The sequence below is a fragment of the Camelus ferus genome, chromosome 19 (assembly GCF_009834535.1).
Source record: "Camelus ferus isolate YT-003-E chromosome 19, BCGSAC_Cfer_1.0, whole genome shotgun sequence".
Classification (NCBI taxonomy): Eukaryota; Metazoa; Chordata; class Mammalia; order Artiodactyla; family Camelidae; genus Camelus; species Camelus ferus.
In genome coordinates this window covers 25981540-26007805 of record NC_045714.1, presented here as the reverse complement: position 1 = coordinate 26007805, position 26266 = coordinate 25981540, and the positions used below count along the sequence as shown (strand labels likewise).

General features: G+C 39.5%; 1 protein-coding gene and 1 long non-coding RNA gene across 2 annotated transcripts in view; one reads left to right on the top strand and one right to left on the bottom strand.

The window, feature by feature from the left end:
- Positions 1-26266, bottom strand: part of SPTLC3 (serine palmitoyltransferase long chain base subunit 3) — a 136297-nt gene that overhangs the window by 51806 nt on the left and 58225 nt on the right. The window contains exons 5-6 of the mRNA XM_032461815.1: positions 17668-17792; positions 15580-15673 (exon numbers count right to left, since the gene is read on the bottom strand). Coding sequence (XP_032317706.1) covers positions 15580-15673; positions 17668-17792 — 219 coding nt within the window. The remainder of the gene's footprint in view (positions 1-15579; positions 15674-17667; positions 17793-26266) is intronic.
- LOC116657947 lies at positions 165-23265 on the top strand. Its single transcript, XR_004313126.1, has 3 exons — positions 165-175; positions 5501-5503; positions 23193-23265. It is a non-coding gene; the product is annotated as an uncharacterized LOC116657947 (long non-coding RNA).

Below are 26266 nucleotides of genomic sequence, written 5' to 3'. Positions count from 1 at the left end.
TGGTCATACAATATTTCCTCATTACAAAATGTACAGGACTTTTTTCATCCTCATCCTACTTGACTTGTGGGCAGCCAGTGACACAATTACACACACTTGAGTTTGCAGCTTCTCCTTATTAGTGTCTGAGAAACTCTTTCTTGGTTTTCTCTTATTCCTCTTCTCGCTCTTCCCAGTATCCTTTGTGGGAGCCATTTCTCCTTTTCACGCTTTTCCTTTTGGGACTTCCTTCAGGGTCCTTTTCTTTGTTTTGTCATTTACTTGCCAGTGGGTCTCACACTTCCGTGAACATGAGTCATCATCTGGGGAACGAGTTACAACGTGGATTCCCCAGCTCACTCCAGAGATTCTGAACAAGTTGGTGTGGGGTGGTGTCTGCAGTGTGCATGTTTGGGGTCTTGGGACTTCTGGGTCCATCATTCAAAGTCACCTCTATTTCAGTTGAAATAATGATTTTTCTCACCATATTTTAGACAAACCCATGGGTACCTGAAACCCAGCATTTCTGAGAGAGAACTTGCAGCAGACTGCACCCCAGCCCCAATTCCTACACCCCCCATTCCAGTCCTCTGGCATGTGACTTCACAGTCCTTCCCACCAAAGGGTGGAGGTTGTATCCTTGCCTGAGACGTAGGTTCAGCCAAATGACTTGCTTTGGTGAATAGAAGCCAGGGAAGGGAGAGCAGGCTAGTTCCAAGCTTGGCTTTAAGAGGTCTTCCATGCTCCTGCTTTCCTCCTGAATTTCTACCAGTAATATGAAGAGAACACTCCCAGACTAGGCCACTGGTCCTGGGAGGGTCCTAGAAAGGCTGAGAGACAAGAAGGGCACAGTCAGCCCAGTCCCTCTGCAGTCATGAGTGAGAAACGTGTGCTATTTGTTGGATGCCACTGAGGTTTCAGGTCATTGGTTATGGTAAGAGCTACTTAACACCGTATCAAAAGCCCTTCCTGATCTGGCCCCTGGCCACCTTCCTGATGTAGTTTCACAGTGTTCCCTGGCACACAGCCTCCCAGCACTTGCTCCTATGTGCTTCCCCTCTCGTCTGTCTGGAGAACCTCCACACACCACTCAAGCCTCCACTCACACTCTTCTGGCCAATAAAACAGATTTTCTTCCTTCTTGGTGTCCTTGATGACTCATCGATTCTGTTTTTAAGCACTCATCATGCTGTTCATTATTTGAACTCATTTCCCTCCATGGAAGGTAGGGACCTTATGTTAGTCATCCTTTTAGCCTTAGTCCTAATGTCCAGTATTAGCACTAAATTGATATTTGATAAGTGAATCCCTTGTCTTTTCATGGAAAATATTATAGACCAGGAAACAGGAAAGGGGATGGCACTTTTGTATCTAAATAGGAATTATGACAAAGAATAACTGTGTCATGCCTAAAACTATATGTATAAACACACACACACACACACATAATAATTAACTGTGTTAGTGGCTTTAGTTTTAAGGGCAGGCAGATATATCTTCTGAGTCTTCATCTAAGATGCTGTGTCTTAGTGACACTACACCATTGACCACTAGATGGCAGCCAGGGAAATAGCATTCTCATTTTGAGAACTTCAGAGAAAATAAACCTTCATCTTTACTGAAGATTTGCTTTGGACTGGGTTCCTAAAATGTTAAAGAAACCCATTTGATTGGGGGAACCAGCTCCCTTCTGTATAATCCACTGCAGGCTTGTTAGTCTCTGAACAGAATAAAGAGATGATGAATGTAAATATTCCTGTTTAAAGAGTTTTCCTTCTGAGACTTGGAACTTACAAGATTTTGTACAGAAATAACACGAGTGTGGTTCCAGGGCCAAAGTAATAAAAGCAAACCCACTGAACTAAATTAGTTGTCATTTAATAATGAATATACTAAGGTTTTGAAAAATCTGTTCATGTAGAGATTATTGTGTTGTTTGTGCAATCAAAACAGTCACATACATATTAGAGGTTGAGTTTGGGAGTTTAAATAAAGCTTACTAACTAAAATGAAAGCAGGACAGAAAACAAGCCTTCAAATAACCTTGATGTGTTTTACATATTTTGCAAATGGAAATGAGAGGAATCCCCAGTCCCTCTGACAGGGGACTCATTGTTTTCAGTGTGAAAGGAGAGTTCCTTGGGGAAAAGCTTTCAGTGGAACTTCAGAAACCCCTGGTGTCCACATACTGGGATCTCTGAGCAGAGGGAAAATCAATCAGCTGTTTTTCCCATGGGGGACAAACTCACTAACCTCTTCACAGAGACTGGACAGAGAAAGGTATCACTTCACCCACTGTGGGATCTCCACCCATGTTAATATCTGGTAGTTTCTCTCTGGTTCTGAGGGCCTTGCTCTATAATTCTACAGTGTGTGGGTTACAGACCCATAGGATTCCAGGGATTGTGGTTTATGTTCTGCAGGCCTTAGGAGAGTCTGCTGCTTCAGCAAAGCACATGCTGACATCTGAAACTGATTTTTACATAATGATGCTTATTAAAGCACTTATCCTTGCACGTTGTTAATCCTCATGATACCACTGAGAAGTGGGAAGAATGATTAGGTGATTTTTTTTCTGATAAGCAAACTAATGCCAGAAGGTTTGTAAAACAAACAACAAGAACAAACAAAATAAAGAAAACACAAAATAAAAAGCAAACAAATAAGTCCTTTAAATCCAAACAAACCAGTTTCTCCTTGGGTTATAAAGACAATTCTGAGCTATGGAAATTAAAAGAATAAATTTGATGCCATCAAGGTTCACCTACACAGTGCTACTGTACAAGGTTGTTATGAAGTTATAATGACACCCTGTGGACTTGTAATCACCACAAATGTGAGTATCACCAACGCCTTAAACATTATTCACCACCAAGTCTGCCTCACCAAGGCGTGTCCCTTTGGCTTGTGAATGCGGGGAGGACTGAACTGGCACAGTGGGTGATGGAACTTGGTGTGGAGGCCACATTCTGGTGCAGAGTAGTCCTGTTTTGTCACAGGCACGGCTAACTGGATTATGGATTTCTAAATACCAGGGGAGGCTGGTTTGTGCCTAAAGCAACTATCAGGCTTAGGTGACAATTACACATTGCCAACCTGTCCCTAATTTGCAAGCTCTGATAATATCAGCAAGCCTCCAGGATCTGGGATAACTACAGGAACTGTCCTGTGAAAAAAGGACACAGGTGAACAACAAAGCATAGTCTTCTCTGAAGGAGGGTTCGGTGTAATTCAGTGTCTGCCTAAAGAGAAGAACTAGGGCTATGGCTTCTTTCCTGCTTTCCTGTACAGACCCACCCTGAAAACCTGCACCAACGTAACGACAAAGAAACAACACTGTCTATTCAGCCCTGGTGGCCTATTTCCTCATCTCTTGTGCAAATGAGCTTTGCTGAGACTTGAGAACCCCTCTCCTGGCCACCCCTCAGTACCCTTCCCCCGTTCCAGAACTGGGGCCCCTGGTCAGGGCTGAACTCCCCGTCTTTTCCCAGTTCCTCCTGTTCCCTCTGAGATACTCAATTCATCCTTCAATATTGAGCCCACATGTGATACATTAAGCAATCGGTACTCAAATACCTGTGAATGATGGTAAATTATTCTTCCTTTTAAGATGGTTTTGCAGGGAGACTTCCCCCTTGTTTAGCCTTTGGGGGAAAACATAATCATAATGGCTAACTCTGGCAAGCAAAGCAAATATTTTTCTCGAAGTCACAAATAGAGAGTCTCTTCTCCATGAGATCAATGAGGGCATTTCTGATGCATTGAAAATTTGATGCCTTAAGTCTTACAAGACAGTTTGGGTAATACTCTGGTTCAGGTTTTCTGGATGGGTCTGTAAATATGTGGACAGCTATCACATGGGCCTTGGTAGGTAAAAGAAGCAAGGTGACCTTCCTGGAAGAACCAAAAGTCAGCTGGCGGCAGAGGAACTGGGCTGGGCAGGGAGTAGGGGGTGCTGGGGGCAGGGCCTGCTTCCCCAGTGGAGAGGGTCATACCAGAAAGTTCTGGCCTTGAGGACACGAGATGAAGAACAGGCAGAGCCTAATGCATGGGGACAAAGTGTCCTGTGTGCTCAGGCTCTGGGCCCAATGTCACATGGAGGGCTCTGATCCTCAGAGTAGGGCCTGTGAAACTAGACAGAGTACTGAGCTGGGACCCGGAGTGAGCAGGGTCAGAGTAGGAGGTGAGCCAGGATTCAGGGGTGCTATGGGAGCCCAGGGCTCAGGGGCTCATGTCCAGGTGCAGCAAGGACAACCACTGAACCTGGCTGTGCCCACCTAACCTGACTGCCTGACCCAGGAGAGCTGCCTGGGAGATGGAGGGTACCACACCCTGCATGCATCATGCTACCATCTGGGGACAGCAGTGGGTGGAAAGGAGGTAAAAGTTCATTGCACTTAGAAATGGGAACTCTAGGGTCAGACCTCCTTGATTTAAACCCCAGCTCTGCCTCTTTCCAGCTCTGTGACTCTAAGCAAGTCACCTCTCCGTGTGTGCCTCCTGTTTCTTCATCTGTAAAAAGGGAATAATCTGTAGGTGCCTTGTTGTGGTTGTGAGGCTAAACTGAGTGAATACCTATGAAAATTCATTCCAGCAAAGGTTCAAGACTGTTATTGTTAAAAGAGATAGAGGCAGTTGCTGTATTTATTAAAGGAAACAACATGATTCAGAACTCCAAGTCATACCTTGAGATCTAAAAGGTCATGGTTTGAAAAGTGGTCTAAGGGATGTTTACAGGTTTGACCTTTCACTCAAATGACACCCATGCCCTCATTCCACAGAGAGGTAGGGCTCAGAGTGATCCCACCAACACTGCATGCTTTGTTCCTCCTCCTCCCTGCCTTCAAATGCTTCAGATTCTATCATTGTTCTTTCTACTTTTTTTTCCCAAATCACCCAAAATTCTTGGCCTGCCCAGTCCTCTGACCTCATGACAACTCTCCTAGCTGAAAAAACTTCTCCTTTTTGAAGCCAGCTCAAGAAGCCCTTTGTGACTCACCTGAGTGAGGGCATTATCTACAGCCCCCTAGTGCACGTGTGGTCCTGCCTGCACAAGCAGCTGCAGCATCACCTGGGAGCTCCTCAGAAATGCAGAAGCTCAGACCCCACCCAGATCTACTGAATCAGAGTCTGCATTTTAACAAGACTCCTCCCCACCCCAACCACAGTGATGCCCGTGTACTTTAAAGTCTGGAAACATTGGTCTAGATTCTATATCATATGCAATTACCAGGAGAGTGAACAGATTCAGGGAAAAGAGTAAGTCAATTCTAATTTTCCCAACTCTCTGAAAGAAGAGGTTGACTTTTCCAGAGAGTTAAAACTCAGTCAGGGTTTGAGGTCCTAGGATGGCAGTGTGCTAATATACTCAGTCCCAAGGATGTGTTTATCAAAGGCTTCCAGTTACCCCTTGGGGTTCATATCCATTTCCTCAAATGCACCAGAATCATTGAGGAAAATGAACTTGTGGGTCCCTGGTTGAAGCTGATTTCTTAGCTTGTGCTTTGAAATGGCTGGAGAGTCTGTTTTGTGGCACTGATGAGTCATAAGGGTAAACTGAGGATTGGCTATTTCACTGAAGTTGCCAACTGTAGAAAGTGCAAGGAGAACTTAGCACATAGCCAGAAAAATTCAGAAGCCAAACTTCAGCTTGTGGGTGGAAATTTAGGTTACTAACAGGATAAGCAATCCCACTAGATTGGTTTTCACACAAGAACCCACAGCTCTCGGGGTCCTGCATGTGGCCAGGCAGTGGCTGGATTCAGCCAGTGGATAAAAACATCAGCCCCAGCTGTGCATGTCCTACTTGTACCTCCCAGCCCAGCTCCTTACTGCTAAGACAGGTCATTCTTTGTCCAAAAGGCTTTATTTCTAGCTGTGGTAGCATACTCCATCTGTGTAGGGACAGCCCTCAACCAACCACAAGTGGTAACTGGTGGATAAATACCCCAGCTCCCACCCCTCAGGTGGGATAACACTGAGGCACGTTTATACTGGTGCCCAGCATTTCCTAGTAGGCTGTATCTCCAGTTGTCTATTATGGTAACTTGCTTCACAGAACACCCTTTATTTGCTGCCTCCCCTTCCCTGTCTTCATCCCCTACTTGTCTACTGGCGTGTCCTGGGATCCGTTCCTAAATAAATGACTTGCCCTCACATCTAGGTCTTAGATCTGCTCCTGGGGGAAATGAACAAAGACCAGAGTTACCGACTTGAGTTTGAAAATTGAATCTCACCATATTTCATCTGTGTGTCCCTTAAGGGAGGTCATTTAATCACTTTGAGGAGGGGTTTTATCTCAATAAGTGGGAACAATGAAGAGAAATATGAACCTGGATTTTTGTTAAATTTAGATGAATTAATTATATAAAGGGCTTGATGTAGTGCTTGGCAGCAGAGAATGCTGATCTCTGATATGATATGATCTCAGTAGAGTTGTCCCTCAGTATCCATGAGGGATACTAGGAACCCCTGTGGACACCAAATCTGCAGATGCTCCAGTCCCTTGTACAAAATGGCTAAGTGTTTGCATGTAACCTATACATATCCTCCCACATGCTTTACTTTGATTTACTTTAAGTCATCGCTAGATTACTTATAATGCCTCATGCAATGTGAATGTATCAGCGTTTGTCAACACATGATGAATTAAGGTTTTGCTTTTTGTAACTTTCTAGAATTTTTTTCTGAGTATTTTTATGTGTGGATGGTTGAATCTGGTGCACATGGAACCTGCAGAAATGGAGAGCTGATTGTAACTGTCCACATTCACTATCCAGGAAGGATTAATCCATGGTGATAAGTTCTGCTAAAAATGTGCTTCAGAGTCCTCTGCTTTTCTTTAGAGAGTACAGCCTTAGGGTGTTCTGATTTAATTTCCTTTCAGAATTTTCCTCCTTTTATTCTTCTCAGTTCCTCATTCTGATTTGGTGGGAAATAGAGAAATGATGTATAGCTTGAAAGTATTGGGCAAGCCTGTTTACACTGGATTCAAAGTTTATTATACAGTCTGAATAGTTTTAACAACACTTCAGGTATATTTTTCCCATACAGAATGCAAAAATGCAAGGGCCCAGAATTGTGACTTATTTACAGTTGCTCTAAATATCAAACTGCTATCCACTGGTACTGATCTACATGAAAATAGGACCTTTTCTACCCCAATGTGAGGAATGTATCCTTAATGTGTGAGCAGAGGACACAGAAGGAGCAAAGTTCAGGAAAAAAAGAACAAGTGTAGTTGTGTGAAATCCCATAATCCTGATGTTTATGAACATTCCAGTTTAGGTGGACATCCTTCAGAACTCATCTCACAAGTTATTAGCTCCTGCATGGGCTGGTTGTATGCCTCACACACACACAGGAGGGCAACATCTTCGGCAGAGCCTTGAAAAAATCTCCACATTATCATTCCAATGTGCATGGATATACATTAAGGACTAACGTATCGTTGTCTATGGAGGTATTTAGTATGATCCTGGGAATAGCAAAGCACGAAAGGGAGCCAGCAGTAACTGATGCCTTACGTGTTGTGACTCCAGTTCCAGGAGTCATATGCTCAGTCACAAGCTCAGTTCCAGGCTGCTCCAGTGAGCAGTTATGATCTTGGACAGGTACTAAACAATATTTTTAAGCCTGAACCTCCTCATCTATAAACTAGTACCTATCTATGGGGCTGTCCACAGGGTTAAATAGATACATGAGAGAAGGTCAGTAGCTCAGTATCTGGCACAGGGTAAATTCTCAGTAAGTGCTAGTTGCTGGTATAAAATAATCACAGCTAACATTTATTATAAAGATATAGATAAGAGCTATTATTGATTAGTTGGGGGTACCAAGAAAGAGCATGAGGCATAAGTTACTGAATGCTTTCAGAGCTTTGTAAAACTGGAGGAGAAAATGAAATTCCTGATTGTAATTTCAGCAAAGGATTAAGGAATTAAAATTTTATTTTAAAATAATTTTAAATCCATCACAAAATTTGCAAGAATAAGAACACTACAGAGAACACCCAGTTACTTTTTACCCCAATTTGTCTATGAACACATCATCCCATTTGATTTATCATTGTATCTATTGACCTATCATTGATCTATTTATCTATCTATCTATCATCCATCTAGCTAACTATCTACCTATCTATCATCATCATCTCTATAGAGCCTCCAAAGGAAGACTAGTGAATGGTATAATTTGGGCTGAATTATAGATAATAATAAGTGCAGGATAGAGAAGGTGTGATATTGTGATTTATAATAAGAAATATATGTATTTGGTTTTCCTCCAATCTTCCTGGCACATAGCTGCTAAAGGGATGATAGCTTTATTGGTGTCTTTTATTATGTTAATGACATGACTTTTGGAAAGCACCTGAGGATGGAGACTGATTGCCAGGGATATCAGCTCTGTGATTGGATGGTTGGAATTTTCAGTCCTATCTCTTAACCTCTGCAGAGGGGTAAGGAGTTAGAGATTGAATTCAATTACCAATGGACAATGATTTAATCAACTGTGAGCATGTGATGGGACTTTCATAAAGCCCCAAGAGAATGGGGTTCACAGAGCTTCTGGTCTGGGAAACATCAGCCTGGAGATTCAGGGAGAGAGCTTGGCAACTCCTGCATAATTTCCCACCTCCCTTGCCCTTGGCATCTCTTCCATCTGGCTGTTGTTGAGTTACATCCTTTTATAATTAGCTGGTAATTCAGTAAGTCAGTTGGTTTCCTGAGTTCTATGAGCTGTTCTGGCATATTAGTTAAACCCAAAGAGGGAGTTATGGGAACCTCTGATTTTTAGCTGGTCAGTCTGAAGCACAGGTGACAACCTGGACTTGCAATTGGCATCTGAAGTGGGGACAGTCTTGTGGGACTGAGCCCTTAACCTGTGGAGTCTGATGCTATCACCAGGTAGGTAGTGTCAGAAGTGAGCTGAATTGTAGGATATCCAGCTGGTGTTGTGGAAGTGCTTTGTGATGTGAGAAAACCCTCAACATATTGGAATTCATTCCTGAACTATTAGAGGGTGTAAAGAACTGCTTTGAGGTGAACCAGTGTTTACAAACCATAAAGAAAAGTATTTTCTATCCAATACTGTTCAAAGTTTTAACTTAACTCAAAACTGCTTGTATTTCTGTTTTCATCTCCACTGGACAGATGGGAGGGCTTCTAAATGCTTTGTGCAAAGGGGATTCCTCCAAGGAACAGCATGGCACAAAGCGAGCTGCCCAGGCTCCTTTCACTGCTTCTTGAAGTACATACATCTTAGCTTGTATGCACGTTTTTGTGGTCTTACTTTAACTGGCCAAGGCCTCAAGGTTCTTCTCCAGTAGTTCAGCCCCACACTCAGGATACACTGGGGGTCTTGCTGTCTTTGCACTCTCCAGATTAGTCTTCTGTTTGAAATGTCCTTTCCTTCGTCCCTAATTAGAATTCTCTTAATCTTTCAAAGTCTTAGGCAGATGCTGTCCGTTTTATAAAATCTTCAAAATTACATGACCTCTGCATCCTTCTGGATCACCATAATGTTTTCTACTTTTTTAGTGGCACTGGTGATGAGAATGATGAGGGGAATAATAATCATAGTAACAGAGCAGGTACAAACAATATAGTAGTTTCCATAACTAGGTATATGCTAAGTGCCTCCTCCAACATACCATGACTAAGTCATCATAATTATCCTCATTTTTTGGAATTAGTTAACAGAGATGCATGAAGGTTAAGTAATTTGCCTAGGACCATGTACTTGGGTTAAAGTGTATAACTCTTTAAAATACCAAACAACTGTTTTAAAATTTATATATGCTATATGATAATCAACGTTTAAAGAAAATTTATTTACAAGGAACTGTGCAGATCTTAAGTATAGAATTCAGTGAATTTTAATAAGAAAGTAAGCATCAATCCAGGCAAAATATCAAATTCTTTTCATTCCAGAAAGTTTTTCATGCCTCTTCTGACCAATTTCCTCCCCTACAAGAAGTGTGTATTGTTTTGATTTATATCACCATAGAATAGTCTTATCTGTTTCTGAGTTTTCCATAAACAAACTCATACACTCTTTTGTATGTGGTTTATTTCATTTAAAATGTTGAGTGTCATCCATGTTGTGTGTATCAGTAGTTCATTCCTTTTTTCTTTATAATTGTATTCTATTATATGAATAATGCATAATTTTTTTCTATTCTCCTGTTAATATTTAGGTTATTTCCAGATTTGACCTATTATGAATAAAGCTGCTATGAACATTCTTGTACAAGCCTTTTGTGTGTGTGTGTGGACATATGCTTTCATTTCTCTTAGAAATTCTGATCAGTTAGATTTCTGGGTCATTGTATAGGGGTATGTTTAGCTTTGTAAGAGTTTGCCAAAGAGTTTTCCAAAGAAGTTGTGGCATTTACACTCCAGGAATGGGTGAGAGTTCTAGTTGTTCTATATCTTTGCCAATATTTGATTTTGTCATCTTTTGCATTTTAGCTATTACAGTGGGTGTGAAAAGGTATGGTGGTCAAAGCCTTTACTCTTAACTACTGCCTAATGTCATCATGGCCCTTTTCAACTTCAATCCATGATAATTACCTTTGTATATATCTGCTTCTCCAAATAGACTCTCAGTTATCTAAGGTATTATCCTATCATTTTTATAGTTCTCCAAAGGTCTAACAAAGTGCCTAAATGAGAAGAAGTGTTCAATATATGCTCAACAAGTTTTGGCTCAAAATACTTTCTGCATTTTGTGATTCCCTTTGCCAACTTTAGGCCAAGAGTGTAAGAGTGCTCCTCAAGGTCAGAGGAAGAGGGAGGATAGTTAATATGACAATGTGTGTCTGCTGATATATCTCAGGGCATTCTGGCAAGTTCCAGGGTCAGGCTAGAAAAAATAAGATTAGAAGATAAGTTTCTAGGGCTTATATCCCTCATTATGTGTCAGAATCACATGGGAAGCTTTGAAGAAATACAGCTGCCTTGGTCCCAACCAGATATTTGGATTCAGTTGGTCTGGAGGGGAGTCAAGTCATTGATCATTCATAGATATTCCCTAGATGTTTCTATGGTGCATCTAGAGTAATGGCATTCCACTGCTTTCAGTAGAATGGGGTGAATAAATGAGAGGTTGACACTGATAGATGTCTCCCTCCAAAAGAGAGATTATCACATTTAACCATATCTATGGATGGAACTACAGTTGAATAATTATCAACTATTCCATTTATCCTTCCTCAAGTAGACAGAATCTTTGATCACCAATTGTATGCGCCAAAGAATCAAAAAGGCATAGCACATTATACTAATATCAAAAGCATTTTCCTTCATCTCCTAACAAATTCACTTCCTGAACCCCTAAAAGATGTCTACTCCCAACACCATAAAAGTAATTTGAACCTGGTTGTGACAACTGGTGATAAATGAAACAGAATTGGAGGAACTGAACTTGACTTAACAAAGACTAAAGCCAAGACTGAGTGTTTGATGCAAAATTATGAAATGGAACCAACTAATAGAGAAGCAAGATGGTGGAGTAGAAGGATGCTCGTAGCTCACCCTCTCCCACAAATACACCAAAACTTATATCTATGGACCCATTCAGCCAACCAGAGCACCTGTCGAACTCCGACAGAACATCGCCCTCTTCGAAAGACAAAGACACCAAAAATCTGGTAGGAGAAAAGGAAAAAAGAAAGAAGAAAAAACAAAACAGTGCAGAACTGGTCCCACGGGAAGGAAGTTGCAAAAGAGGAATAGCGCTTATTCACTGGGTCTCCCCCCTCCAACGGAGAGGCCAACTGGATGGAGAGGGAGCATCCAAGGCTCAGATCTGCCCCCAGCACCCCTTGACTGACAGAGTTAAGATAAATGGGCACAAAGATGCAAGCCAGCAGCTGGGGGCCAGGACAGGCTGCCTGAGCCAGGCAGAGGACTGGGGCAGGTGCAATGAGGCAGCCCCAGGGGACTGCAGGGTGCTGTGCACCATGGCTAGGAGAGGATATGGAGCAGAACAACCTTGGTCCCCCATAAATTGCGAAAAAAGCAAAGCAACAGGGCTGGTGTGCCCTGGGGGGAGGGGCACCATAGCCTTTGTCTCCTCAGACCCACAGCGCCATTACTAGTGCTTCTCATGAGAAGAGAGGTGGGGCGCAGCCACAGCCACCATCTCCTCCTGTGTGCAGTGCCCGGGCTGGGGTGGGGCTGAGACCTGAATCGGCACCTGGGGGCTCCACAACCTCCTAGGCAGGACTGAGACTTGTTTACAGCCCAAGGTAGATAGGATCTTTCTGCCCTGCTCCCACAAAGAACTCATGCCACCAAGACAAACAAGGAGCTGAGATTTGGCACAGAGCAGGGGCAGGGCTGTTCTGTGGTCTTCCCTGAGCCCGCTTATGGAGTGCCAACCCAAGGCAGAGCGGGCAGCTGCACAGAGCAGCAGAGTGACCAGTTCTGGGAGAGAGCAGGCGGCCACCCACCTTCCTGGCAGGAATGCAGCACCTGACCATGGTGCTGGGAGGGGGTGTGCCCGCCCACCTGCCTCACCCAAGTGCAGCATCTGACTGCAGCATCAGGAGGGGGAGTGACCCACATGCCCACCAGCCCCAGAGCCAGAGAGATATAAGCAATATGAAGAAGCAGAGGAACCACTCCCAATTAAAGGATCAAGAGATATCCCCTCAAAGCATGATCAAGGAAATAGACATTGATGGCCTACTAGATCAAAATTTCAAAAGAGGAGTGATCAAAGTACTGAAAGGACTAAATAAAATAGTGTTTAGAGATATAAAATATGTCAATAATGAAATAGAAGCTAAAAAGAAGAACCAACTAGAATTAGTAAACTCATTTGCTGAGATGAGAGCTGATCTAAAGGCTGTACAAAGCAGACTAGACAATGCAGAGGAACGAATAAGTGACCTAGAAGACAGGACAGCAGAAAGCACCCAATCAGAACAGCTGAGAGAAAAACAAATAAAAAAGAAACAATGAAAACAACACAAGGGACCTATGGGATAATATAAAGTGTGCTAATCTTCACATAATAGGGGTTCCAGAAGGGGAAGAAAGAACAAAGGGGATTGAAAAGGTATTGGAAGAAATCATGACTGAAAACTTCCCAAACCTAAAGAAGGAATCAGATATCCAAGTACAGGAAGCTCAGAGGGTCCCAAAGAGGAAGAACCCAAGCAGACCCACACCAAGACATATCATAATCAAGATGGCCAGAGTCAAGGATAAAGAAATGATCCTAAAGGCAGCAAGAGAAAAACGAAGAGTGAGTTACAAGGGAACCCCCAGAAGGCTCTCAGCTGATTTCTCTACACAAACACTACAGGCCAGAAGGGAGTGGCAAGATATATCAAAGTCCTGAATGAAAACAAGATGCAGCCTCAGATACTCTATCCAGTAAGGCTATCCTTTAGAATAGAAGGAGAGATAAAGAACTTCACAGACAAGCAAAAACTAAAAGAGTTCAGCAACACTAAACCCATGCTAAAAGAAATATTTACAGATCTACTCTAAATAGAAAAGAAGCAAGATGCTACAAAATGAGAAACTCATAACTGGAAAGGTGATAACTACCCTGAATTCCAAATAGAATAAACACAAAATTGTAAAAGAAGACATCTAAATCATTAAGAGTGGGAGAGGGAAGCAAGGAAAGCCACTGTTGAAAACAGTATGGAGATTCCTCAAGGGATTAGTAATAGACTTGCCATATGACACAGGGATCCTGGTCCTGGGCATATATCCAGAAGGAACCCTACTTCACAATGACACCTGCACCGCAGTGTTCATAGCAGCACTATTTACAATAGCCAAGACATGGAAACAGCCTAGATGTCCAACAACAGATGACTGGATAAAGAAGAGGTGGTATATTTATACAATGGAATACTATCCAGCCACATAAACCAACAACATAATGCCACTGGCAGCAACATGGATGTTCCTGGAGAATGTCATTCTGGGTGAGGTAAGCCAGAAAGAGGAAGAAAAATACCATACGAGATCACTCATATGTGGAATCTAAAAATAAATAAATAAATAAATAAATAAATAAATAAATAAATAAATAAATAAATACAAAACAGAGGCAGACTTATGGACATAAAGTGCAAACTTGTGGTTGCCAATGGGGTGGGGGGTGGGAAGGGACAGACTGGGATTTTAAAATGTAGAATAGATGGACAAGATTATACTGTACAGCACAGGGAAGTGTATACAGGATCTTGTGGTAGCTCACAGCAAAAAAAAAAAGTGACAATGAGTATATGTATGTTCTTGTATAGTTGAAAAATTGTGCTCTACACTGGAATTTGACATAACATTGAAAAATGACTATTACTCAATAAAAAAATGTTAAAAAAAAAAAAAGAAAGAAATGGAGCCAACATATTCTGAATTAACATTGAGCTAAATGTCATAGTTGAGCTGTAGGTCTGAGGGGCCTCAAGTGTGGTTCTTGCAGAGGGCCTGGCCCCGACCTTCACTCCAGGGAGTTCATCTTTGCACAGCCGCTGAAAGCGATTCAGTAAACACATAGCCAGTCCTCACCTCACTCAGTGAGAGAGGAGATTTTTCATTAGAATAAGTCTACAAGCTGGAAAAGGTAGTTCACTTTATAACGTTCCTGTGCATTTGCTTTCCTCTCCCAAAGGACAGCTGTTCTTGCCCTGAGATTTCTGTGAGGTGATATGACAGAACTGGAACAATCCTTCTCCCTCACTTCTTTGTTTTCTTCTCTTTACTTCAATCTTTGTTACCTCCTTGGAGAACAAGGAGAACCGATGAAGAGGAACAAGGAAAAGCAGAGGGAAAGGGAAAGCAGGAGAGAAAGTGGTGAGAAGGAAGAGAGAGGAAACGTGTGTGTGTGCATGTGTGTGCATGTGTACACGTGCATGTACACAGAGTGAAGGGGGAGTTCTGATGACAGAAATAAAGAGTTAGAATCAGGAACTTTGAACTAGATGGATCCTTACACATCATATAGTTCAACCCTCTCATTTCACAGATGGAAAACTAAGTACAAGAAAGATGAAAGGATCTACACAAGGTGATGCAACAAATCAGGCACAGAGCTGGACGGGAGATCTCAGGTGTCCACCAGCACCTCCTTCTAAGTATTTCCTAGTACTTCCCATGCCACCCTGACCTCAGCACCGAGCCTCACAACCTGGAGCCTGAAAGGGCACATCAACGAAGTTGACTTGATAGTGTGTGTGGTGGGGGGATAGTAAAAGGAAGTGTTTATGCTGAGGAATAAATTACTTTTTCCCTGACTAGTACATAAAATGTAAGTCTTCAAACTTTCTCAAGACAGGGTTACAAAACAGGAAGCACATTACACTGCTGATAATTACACACAGCCTAAGATCAGTCATGTCCTCCGAGGTCATGTCACAAGATCCCTAATAACAGCAACACTAATGCTTTTGGGTTACCCTTAGCAATCTGAGTGTTGAATGCATTTCAACTATTTGTCCCCGGTCACCAGAGGTTAACAAGCCCGTAGTGAATGTAAACAATTTGAAGAGCAAGGACAGAGCTCCATCAACCATCTTTACTTTCATCTAAGAGTAAGCGGTACATGTTGGATAAAGACATTGATACTCACTGTTGTGTTTGAAGATCCTTATGGTTGCACCTGAGAGGCGGGCCCCAAGCACAAGAGATGCGTGGTTTAACTCATCACTTAAAATGAGGCACCCCTGTGTAGAGAAAAGAAGCACACAAAATAGGCCGATAAATAAAGTGAAGGGAAAATATATGGGAGCAGGAAGACACTTCAAGATGCCTAACACAGATTCCCCAAACCCTCTTTAATTTTAAAAGGCCAAGAGTTCAACTGGTGTCTATGTGGATAAAACCTCTAGAGCAATCAGTTGATGGAGATGGGGATTCTCTTAAAGGACAGCATCCTTTTGAAATATATACATAAAATTTTCAGCAGAGAAGGTCATTCAAGGTCTTGGTTAAGCACGGAGCAGCATCTAAAGAATTGACAGCTTGCTGGAGAACTAACATATTTTTTGGTATGTTGATTTGCTGTGGATTTTCATTCCCACGTTGGATTATTTGGGATGATTTTGGGATATTCTTACTAGGACACAGGGATCTTTTCTGTAAAAAATTTCAAGCTCTTGTTTTCTGATTCTCATTCTCCACTGTATTAACATCTACTTAGAAGCATCATTGCTTTACAGTTAAAAACTTTGCATTTGCACAAGTATGGATGGCAGTTCAGTCTGAGGCAAGGAGAAAAGGTCAATCTAATTTACTGCTTATAAATTCCTATTTGTAAAATTATTTTTCTTTATTAATTTAAAGATTTCTATATTATGAGGTTGCCCAAGCACACTAAAAATGCTGATATATGTAAAAAAAAAAAAAAAAAGACATTTGTCTTTTGTGGCCAGCCAGAATCTTGAGTTCTCCCTTATATTAGAAATTTCACACGTGACAAGTTTGAAGTTTTTGAGACAAGGGCCAGCAAAATCCTAAATCTCGTTACTCCAAACATTGTGTGTGCATTTATATATTATATATATGTAAACATTTGAGTTACTTATAAACATCGTGATACCTCACCCTGAAACTCTTTAGCACGAATCTACTAGGAACAGGGATATCCTCCTACATCACAATGCAATTATCACACCCTGGAAATTAAACATTCATAAAATATTATCATCAAATATACAACTCAAATTCATATTTTTCCAACTGTCATAAAAACATCTTAATGCATTTTATAGATGTATTCTTTACTTCCATTTTTTAGTGCAGAATCTGACCAAAGATCACATATTGTACTTGGTTGTCATGAATCTGATTTTTTAAAACATAAACTTGATTATGATACTTGCTCATTTAAAATGAACCAACCGACTCTCCATTTATCTCTAGAAGAATCTCAAACACTCTAGCATGATTTACACTACAAGGCTGTTTACAATTTAGTACCAGCTCTTGTTTCTGGTCTCTTCATCCACTCTCCCATGTTCTGATTCTCCCAAACTTCAGGGCTTTACACACACTACTCCCTCTTCTTTGTCTTGAGTAAATAACTTACTTTTTGAAACAGATGAGTAATACATTCTGTTCTCATGTCTTACTTTGCACAGGCATCTCAGCCTTTCTCAAGAAGAGTTAGCAGTCAACTCTTTTGTCCTTCCTCATTTATGTGCATACCTTTATCGTGGTATTCATCCTATGTTATTTGGTGTGTTGCTTCTCCCATGAGACAGTAAACTGAATGAATTTACAGGGCAAAGGTCTCGTTCATCTTTGTATGCCCTGTATCTTGCCTCATATGAGGACATAATAGGTTTTCAATAAGTGATATATTGAATGAATAAGTTAATGAACAACAGAGCAAAGTGTTTTGTCAAAATAAATGCTTAATAAGCATTTACTACATTGCAAGTGGTGACTCAGGAGCCTACAAATTTAATTAGTTTTGCTTAAACTGTCACTAAAGATGAATTCTGACTCACTTTTAGGGCTGCAATTCTGTAACCAGAACATCACAATGAATAAATTTGCTGTATTAAGCTGGTATATGTAGTCAAAAAGCTGAACATCGAATCAGGTTTTCCTAGAAAAAGAAACTTCTCAGTCATTCTTCTAACAAAGGACCTGCTCAGAGTTATACCTCTTAGGAATAGCACAGCTGAAGACAATTATATTAACAAAGTCTCACCTTTCCAACTAATGCAGGGATATTCATTGAGTTAGTTGCAAATCCCATCCCGAAGACCATAGCAGCTTCTACATTCAGGAACTTTGCCACGAGGTCCTCTAACTCCTTATGCTTATCCAAGGTTCCTGCATATGAAATAATAGGATAGGTGAGTCTCCTGTTTTCAACATATCCAAGATTGAAAACCAAAATTCTGGTACTAACCTATCACCAAAGTACACAAACAAGAGTGCACATAGCAAGTCTGTTTGCTATAGCCCCAATCCAAAACCAACCCAAATATATATTTATTATATAATGGATAAATACATTGTGGGGGTCTTTACATAGTTCAATTCAACACAGAAATGAGAAAGAACACACTAATATCCCATACAACATGGAAAATCTCACAAATACATGGTTGAGTGAAAAAAGTATTTACTACTCTACTACATTTATGTGTCTACTCTCTGACCCCTTCTTACACATAATGCCTCATGTGTACTGAGAGTAAATATTAATGCTCCCCATAGTTTTATATTCATAATTACTCACACTTCTAGATCTACTGTCCAATATGGTAGCCACCAACTACATATGGTTAGGGCAATGGAAGAACTGAGTTTTAAATTTGATTTAATTTTAGTTAATTTAAATGTTAAAACTGAAGCACTGTAAATATTATCCACTTTACTATTTTGGGAGGATTATTTTCCATTTATTTCACTTTAATGAAAATTTTGTGTCTAAATTGACATGTGCATAAAGTTAAAATAAACACCATTTTTGAAGACAGTGCAAAAACAGTAAACATAATATAATATTAATATTTTATATATTGATTACATATTTATTGATAACACTTTGGGTACATTGGTCAAATAAAGAGTATTATGAAATTAAGTTTACCTAATTTTTTATCTTTTTAAAATGTGGCTACAAAAAAAAAATAAATTACACATGTGTCTTGCACCATATATTGATTGCTCTAGATTTTACACTTAACAGAATTCTTGGTGCCCAATGTGCAGTTTAAACCACCCTCTTGTCTAAGAGAGATTTTAGGTTCCACCTTGCTGCCAGTCCAACAAGGCTTGAATGATTGCTCCTCTTTTCAGACAAGAGGGACAACAGGGAATAGGGCCCAGCAGCTGCCAGAGAATATTTTGCTCTGGGGATCCTTTCATCTCTTCCCTTCCACCCATCAATGGACTGCAGTCACCCAAACTAACTCCTTGGAGGAAGATGGCTCTATTTCTCCTGAACCATCACATCTGATCGGCAGGCCTAGGGTAAATTTCCCAGTGATGGTTGAGGCCCCCTGATCTCACACTGGGGAACTCCTGTTTGAATTTTATTTTTTTTTCTTCTTTTTAAAAATATTTTTTTATCTTTTTTTTTTTTTTTTTTTGGTGGAGGGGAGGTAATTAAGTTTGCTTGTTTGTTTTTTTGTTTATTAATTTATCTTTAATGGAGATAATGGGGATTGAACCCAGGACCTCATGCATGCTAAGCATGCACTCTACCACTTGAGCTATACCCTCCCCACTGAATTTGAACTTGGATTTGAAATGGGTAGCCATCTGTAATGGAGATCTCTGTCTAAGAGAACTTGGAAGCAAAAGTAGAATTTGATTTGTAAGTTTGGAATTTGAATTTGTTTTAGCTTGTCATTTGTAAGTTTGTGCTTTCATCTACCGACAAAAGCCTGATATTATAATCTGAAATCTGTATTTGTATTTTGTATTTGAAATAAGTTACTAAGGGGGGTGTGTAACATCTATTTCATCCAATAGCCCATTGGGTAAGATCTTGAATGACTGGTCTAACAAGTAACTGAAAAAATTAATGGTTTTAGAGGCCACTCAGAAGGAGGCCCAATGTCTAAATCAATGGAACATGCAAATGCCCACCATAGACAATGTGTCCTAGCTGGCCTCAGAAAAGGCTTCCCAAAATAGGCTAGCTTTAACAAGATACAAGCCCTAAACCAAGAACCAACAGAAAACTCATCTGCCTTTTTGGAATGGATCTGTCAGTCCTATCAAAAGTACACTACCCTAAATCCTGATGATCCTGAAAATGTACACATGGTAAATATGACTTTCACAAACCAAAGCTCAGGTGATATAAGGTGCAAATTAAATAAGGTTAAAGAAGTGGTAGCCAGGAATCCTGGGGAACTGCTGGAAATTGCCTTCAAGATTTATAATGCAGGAGAAGAAAGAAGCAGGAAGCTAGTTATTGTTGTGATAACAACTCACCTGGGGGCCTTTAGTAAACAAAAGCCCAAACAGTAAATGGGAGATAAGAAAAAGACATCCATGACTATTAATCAGTCTGTCTATTTTATTTTTATGGTTTTATATTTGTAGTTTATTTTTTGTATTTATTAAATTAAAAATATTTATTTATTCATTCTTTCATTTATTTATTTAAACATTTTTTATTGAGTTTTGCCTATTGCAAAGAGAAGGGACACTGGAGAAAGAATTGCCCAAAATTAAAATAAAAGAAAGAAAAGAGAAAGAATAAGCACCTTCCAAACTAATGGCCACCCAAGGAACCATAGATGAGGAAGGTAATGATTGAGGGGGCCCTGGACTCTTATCCATGTTAAAGACCCTTATAACAATTGCCACCCAAGAGCCTCAGGTACAACTGACAGTGAGGTCTTAATTATAGTGGCCTTTCTAGTGGATACTGGAGTGACATACTCAGTTCTGAACTGTAAATTGGGAACACTATCAGAAACTTCTGTCCCAGCAGTGGGAATTAAGGGGGTACTAATGACTCAACCACTGTTAAACCTCTGGAATGCAAATTTTGAAAAAGGGGGAAAATAATTTGGAACTTGGCTTGTCAAGGATAAACAGAAATCTTAACTGCCTTTCATAGAATTTAGTAAAAATGTTTAGCTATCTAGACAGGCAACTTTGATTTGTTCCATCTGCCAGAAACCCAATTTGAATTCAACCTCTTTTAACTGATGAGTCTTATATTGTTGTATCTGATTCATGGCTAGAATTTTGGGATAGGAACTATAAGGTCTCTGTGTTTATGTGTTTGTACGTACCTATATGTGTATTGTAGATATGTGGCATTGCCAAAATTAATTTGTAAAAGAGCTCTATTTGATTAGCTTAAAGAAAATTAATTGCTTATATAAATACTCAGGAATATAAAAGAAATTAGCTAGAATGAAAATCTGGTTCATGTGATCTAGAAAATATTCAGTACTTAATAGAAATTTGGTAGTTGAAGTTAGCATAAGCTTATTGGTTTGACTAATATAGACATATCTTTAGATTCATTAATGTTAAGAATAAAACTTTCATTGTACTTAGGTTTAATAGAAGTCCAACAAGACCTTGTCATATCTGTTACAAATTTGTCACCAAGAAAAATAATATGGTATAATATTCTTATAAGTAACAAATACAAATGAGAAAAGAGTTTTATATGTGGTCAGGATTGGCTAAATTCAGAATAAAATTAATCAAGTAAATTAATTTTAGAAGTAAGCTGGTACAAGACTAGATTTAGTTTTCTCTCTCTCTGTTAAGAGGACAAAGTTTTCTTAAAATATTAATCTGCCTTTAGTAACAGATTGTAAAGTTTCTTTTACCCCTTAAGTGATCTGTTCTGTATTTATCTTTTAAATATTTTATTGTTATTGAATAAGTTTTGTTTCACGGTGACCTATGCTTTTATTTGACCAGGTGTTTTGAAACTTTTTAACAAGCTTCCTACATATCAAATTTTAATCAGCATTCTTTTGACCTCCAGATAACCTTGGGATGCTTCAGAGGGCCCCTGAAATATCCCAAAGAGAGATTTCAAACTAGTAAATTTCATTTGACATGTTAAATTACATGGGAAGTATTGTCAAATGAATAATAAATCTTCTTAGGTTATATTGTATGAAAAATGTTAGTAATGTAGATATTCTAGAAATTATATGAAATCTCTATAATCTGGTATCTCTGAAATGTTATTAGCCATAATTCTGGTTATTGTATCCAGGTTTCTTTATCAATTACAGTGTAACTAGGTGTTTATCCATGTTTTTAAGCCTTTTGTCACTTATAGACAGTTATTGTTTTGTTCTGATGCCTTTGCAAAATGTTTTCTCTTTAGGGGTATTTTCTAATAAGTTTCAGATTATAGCACTGAACTGAACCGGGTAAGAAATTTGAAAATCTGATGGAAACTCTGATTTCATAAAACTATTAACAACAACAAAAAAAAAAGGATTAGTTACTTGGGACTCAGTAAGCTGATGGATACGGTTTTAATTTTTGGTTTTGCCTGAAATATTACTGGCTTTTAATCTGTATTTTCCAGATATAAAGAAACCCTTTTCCTTAAGCTAATTATGACTCATAGCAATTTGGCAAATTATACCTATGTAAGCAGACTTGGAACAGTTATCTTTTCTCTCTATCTGATCCCTCCAGAGGCTGGAAGGTTTTAGGTTATCAGTAGCTTTATCAGATAAGTTAAGATCACCTCCTGGCCACCCCTCTCTCTCTCTTTCTTCAGAGACGACCCACATTCTGTCTGTGGATTGTGTACCTACTTTTTATCTGAGCACCTAACTCCCACACCTCGTGGCCTTTCTCTTGCCTTTCAATGTATCTCTCTGAATAAATCTACCTTCACTCAAAAGAAAGAAAGAAAGAAAGAAAGAAAGAAAGAAAGAAAGAAAGAAAGAAAGAAAGAAAGAAAGAAAGGAAGAAAGGAAGAAAGGAAGAAAGGAAGAAAGAAAGAAAAGAAAGAAAAGAAAGAAAGAAAAGAAAGAAAAGAAAGAAAGAAAGTAAGATAGATAGGTCACCTCCTAACAGGCATAGGAATCTCAAGGTATTTTAAGTTCCTTGAAAAGAAAGCAATTCACCTAAACCTGTAAGGCAAAACCTGTGACAAGCCCTTAATGTGGCTTTCTTGGCCCTAGGAGACCTTATTAACATTTTAGCCAAAGACTCCTTATGAAAAGTTCCAGCACAGCCAATTTAAAAGAGTCTATATGATCAAATAATTAGACTTAACTTGAGGACAAATTAATCTTGATTTGGTTATATTTGATAAAAATGAAGGAGGAAGGTAACCTTAGAGAGAAAAGGATTATATTTCAGTGGATATTAAATTCTAGTTTTGTTAATTGAGGTCTGTGTTTACTAAGACTCAATTCCCAGATCATTCCTTGCTGTTATGTTATATTGTTGCAAAGTTTAATTGAACTATTAAAAGGACATTCTAGGTTTGTTTCTAAAGCTCAGTAATCTATCCTTGGATGAAGATCAGATGTCCCATGACCTGCAAGTAGGGATTATACATACTGGAACAGACATGACTTAAAAAACTATCTCCAACCTGGATGGAAGGGCCCTTTATCAGGTACTCTTAACTAGACCATGCCCAGTAAAAGCTAAAGGAAATTGACTTTTGCATTAATTACCAGTCAGAAAGAGCCCCTGCACTGGGCTGGCCTGTAGAGGACTGCTCACCTTAAAACAATACTCAGATGGAGAAGAAATTACCAGACCAGGATGAGAAGAAGAAGATATCTGAGGTAGACAGATGACCCAAGACACTGGACCAGGCCTGTATACCAATTACTGTGATAATTGCTCACACATTGGCTTATGAAATAATCCAATTGTTAGGTTTATGGTCAATTACCTATATCTAGTATTGTGTGTTACCTTGGTGGGTTTCCCCATCATTCCAAGGCTCTAACTAGATAGCCCTTAGAAAATTTATTCTAGAAAAAATAAATTATAGTTCTCTTTAGGTCACTATTGATATTGTGAGGTGGGAGCCCTCACCTGGCCAATTAATAGTGCTTGCTCTGAGCCTGGCCATAAAGATGAATTTTCTTATAAAATCATTCAAGCTCAACCAAGGCAACAAGCAAAATTTCAGCCAAAGAATATAACCTCCCTCAATTATGAAAAGTACTTATATGGTTAACACCAGGGTATGGAGATTTAAGTTTAAAGGCTTCCTTACACTGGGGGGAAAAAAAAGAAAAACAACTATACTCAGGATAACCAACCTAATAACACTCGATAACTTGGCTGGGTGCCTTATAAATTATGCCTGTATAACACCTTCCTTGAAGATAGGGATGGGTACAGGACAAAGTCAGATGACCTGGGGATATACTGGGCTGCATCTAGTGGAAGTTCTTGACTTAAATTCTTACTTATGATCTTACTAATACTGCTAACTATATTATTTGCAATTTGCTTGTTTTACAACATTGTTGTTTCTTGCATTATCAAATGTGTAACTAAGCCTCAGATAAAATAATAACTAGGAGATTTGAAGCAGTAGATCAGATATATACTTCTGTATGAGACCAATTATTGCAATATTGTAACTCTTGATATGGGAAAACACAACAAGAGGGGCTCTTTTTCTGGACCATAACAGACTAGTAAAACAGGTGGCCCAGAGATGTTGCTACTGTTAATAAGGCCTAGTCCCATAATAGCACATTAAGTGGCCTATCAAAGAAATCCTCACCTGACCTAGGGATAAACATTCCTAGCACCACGAGATGAAATGGTTGTGCCAAGCCATGGTCAAATTTATGATCATGAGGGCACTTGCCATCTGCCTTTACCAGGATTGGATCATGTTAACACTTGCCATTTAACTCTGCTTAGGTTAAATCACAAGCTGCTGTAGTCACTGACCTCCAACACACCCTAAAAGGAATTCAGGATGGAAATCAGGAATGAGATCCTCTGTGCTCTGGGAAAACTAGCAGAACAGGCCTTCAGATGGTTAGATATTTTCAGGAGGATATTTTATGAGCCCAAATTCTTGCATCTCCTCATATCTAGAAAAGCATTAAAATCATTAATGGTGACATTTTCTTTGGTCATTAAGGAAAGAAATGCACTTGAAAATCAAAATAGAATAACTGTAGTTCAGACACCCAAGGTGAAACTAGGTAATTTTGTGGATGTGATTTCAGGCAAGTTTCTATACTGCTGAGATCTTGAGTTTTCTGAGAGGTGTCAAAATTGAGACACAACCAGCCATTCTCAAATCAGTGTCTTCTGGTAATTTGTAGCTGTAAACTTATGGGTTTAGGTTCTTCTTTTGTAATTACTGAGTTTCTAGTTTCACACTGACTGTTGTTCTTTCATACCAGATGAATCCAGGAACATCATAACTACCCTGGATAACATAAAGAAACAAACACATAATATAGCAGATTCAGATGCATATGTGTGAGAAGTCACATCTCAAGTTAACACCTTTTTTCATGGATACCCCAGGGTCTCAAATCCATCCTTATAGGAATTCTACAGTTTTGTCATCACTTCTGTTAATAGGAGTAAGCATATATGTGATATTTATATTGGACTTTTTTGTCTAATGTGCAGAAGATGAGCATCCGAGATTCCTTTTGAACTCCCAGTCACATGGCAAGATCAGGCTCACTTGTTCCATTTCAGAAACCCACAAATAACACCCCCATTCAGCAGGAAACAGACAAACACGACACCCATCTCCCTGTTTCCATAGAAATGGAATGAAACTTGACAGTGGGGATTTTGAAAGAGGAATAGTAAAATGGCCACACTTAGGCCAACAGATTCTTACCTTTATGCTTGCCTTTAGAACGGTCAATAATCCTGACTGACCAGTTACTATCCACAGCTCTCAGCCCATTGTTAAATCTAAAGCTGTTGATCTTACTGTATCTACTTTAGTCTGGTAATCAAAAGTTATATTCATGTTTGGCTTCTGAGTTGTTCTCCAAGAAGAAGGTCACAAAACTGTAACCCTACAAAAAATGCTAAGTTGTCAAAAAGAAGCATGCCACAGGCATTTGTGAGATGAAAGGATTGAAGAAGTGATAATTATTAGCCTCTATAGAACTGGTTGCCTGAAGAACCATGACACCATTCTAAACCTTATGACAAGAAAATAATTGTACTGATTGTTACCTATGTTTTATTGTTTGAGCTGTGGTTGTATAACCAACCCACCCCATCCCCAAGGCAGGTTCACAATTTTGAAGGCACTAGCCTGCAGTGGGTCCCCTTTGCCTGGCAACGTAATAAAGCTGTCTCTTTCCGTCTAAGCTCCAAGACCCTGTCTCTGAGTTATTTGGCTCATCAGGGAGGATGGCCAATCTTTTGGCAACAAAAGGAAAAATGTACAAGTGAAGAGATGCTGTAATTTTATCCACAGACTGTAGGAGAAGATTTAACTCTGATTTAGAGGGATAGTCTTAGCATATTCAGGACTATTATAAACATGCTTCTTTTAAGCTAAAGATCAACATATTTTACTATACAGAGTGTGATATCAAAATTTTATTGAAATTGGTAAATTTGCTTGCTTATTGAGCTAAAATGGTGAGAGATTAGTTTCAAAGTTTTATTTTGCATTTACATAATGGAGGACATTTGATGTCCACTTTCCCCTTCCTGAGAGGTCACAACTGATGGCTGGTGTCCTTTCTTCTCAAACCAGAATTCATGTATCCTCCAAACTGTTAGAAAACATAACAAAACCAACATTCTAGTTGAGGCAATTTAACTCAAGATTTTGGGATGGGGTAAGTTACAAACTTAAACTGTAATCTAAA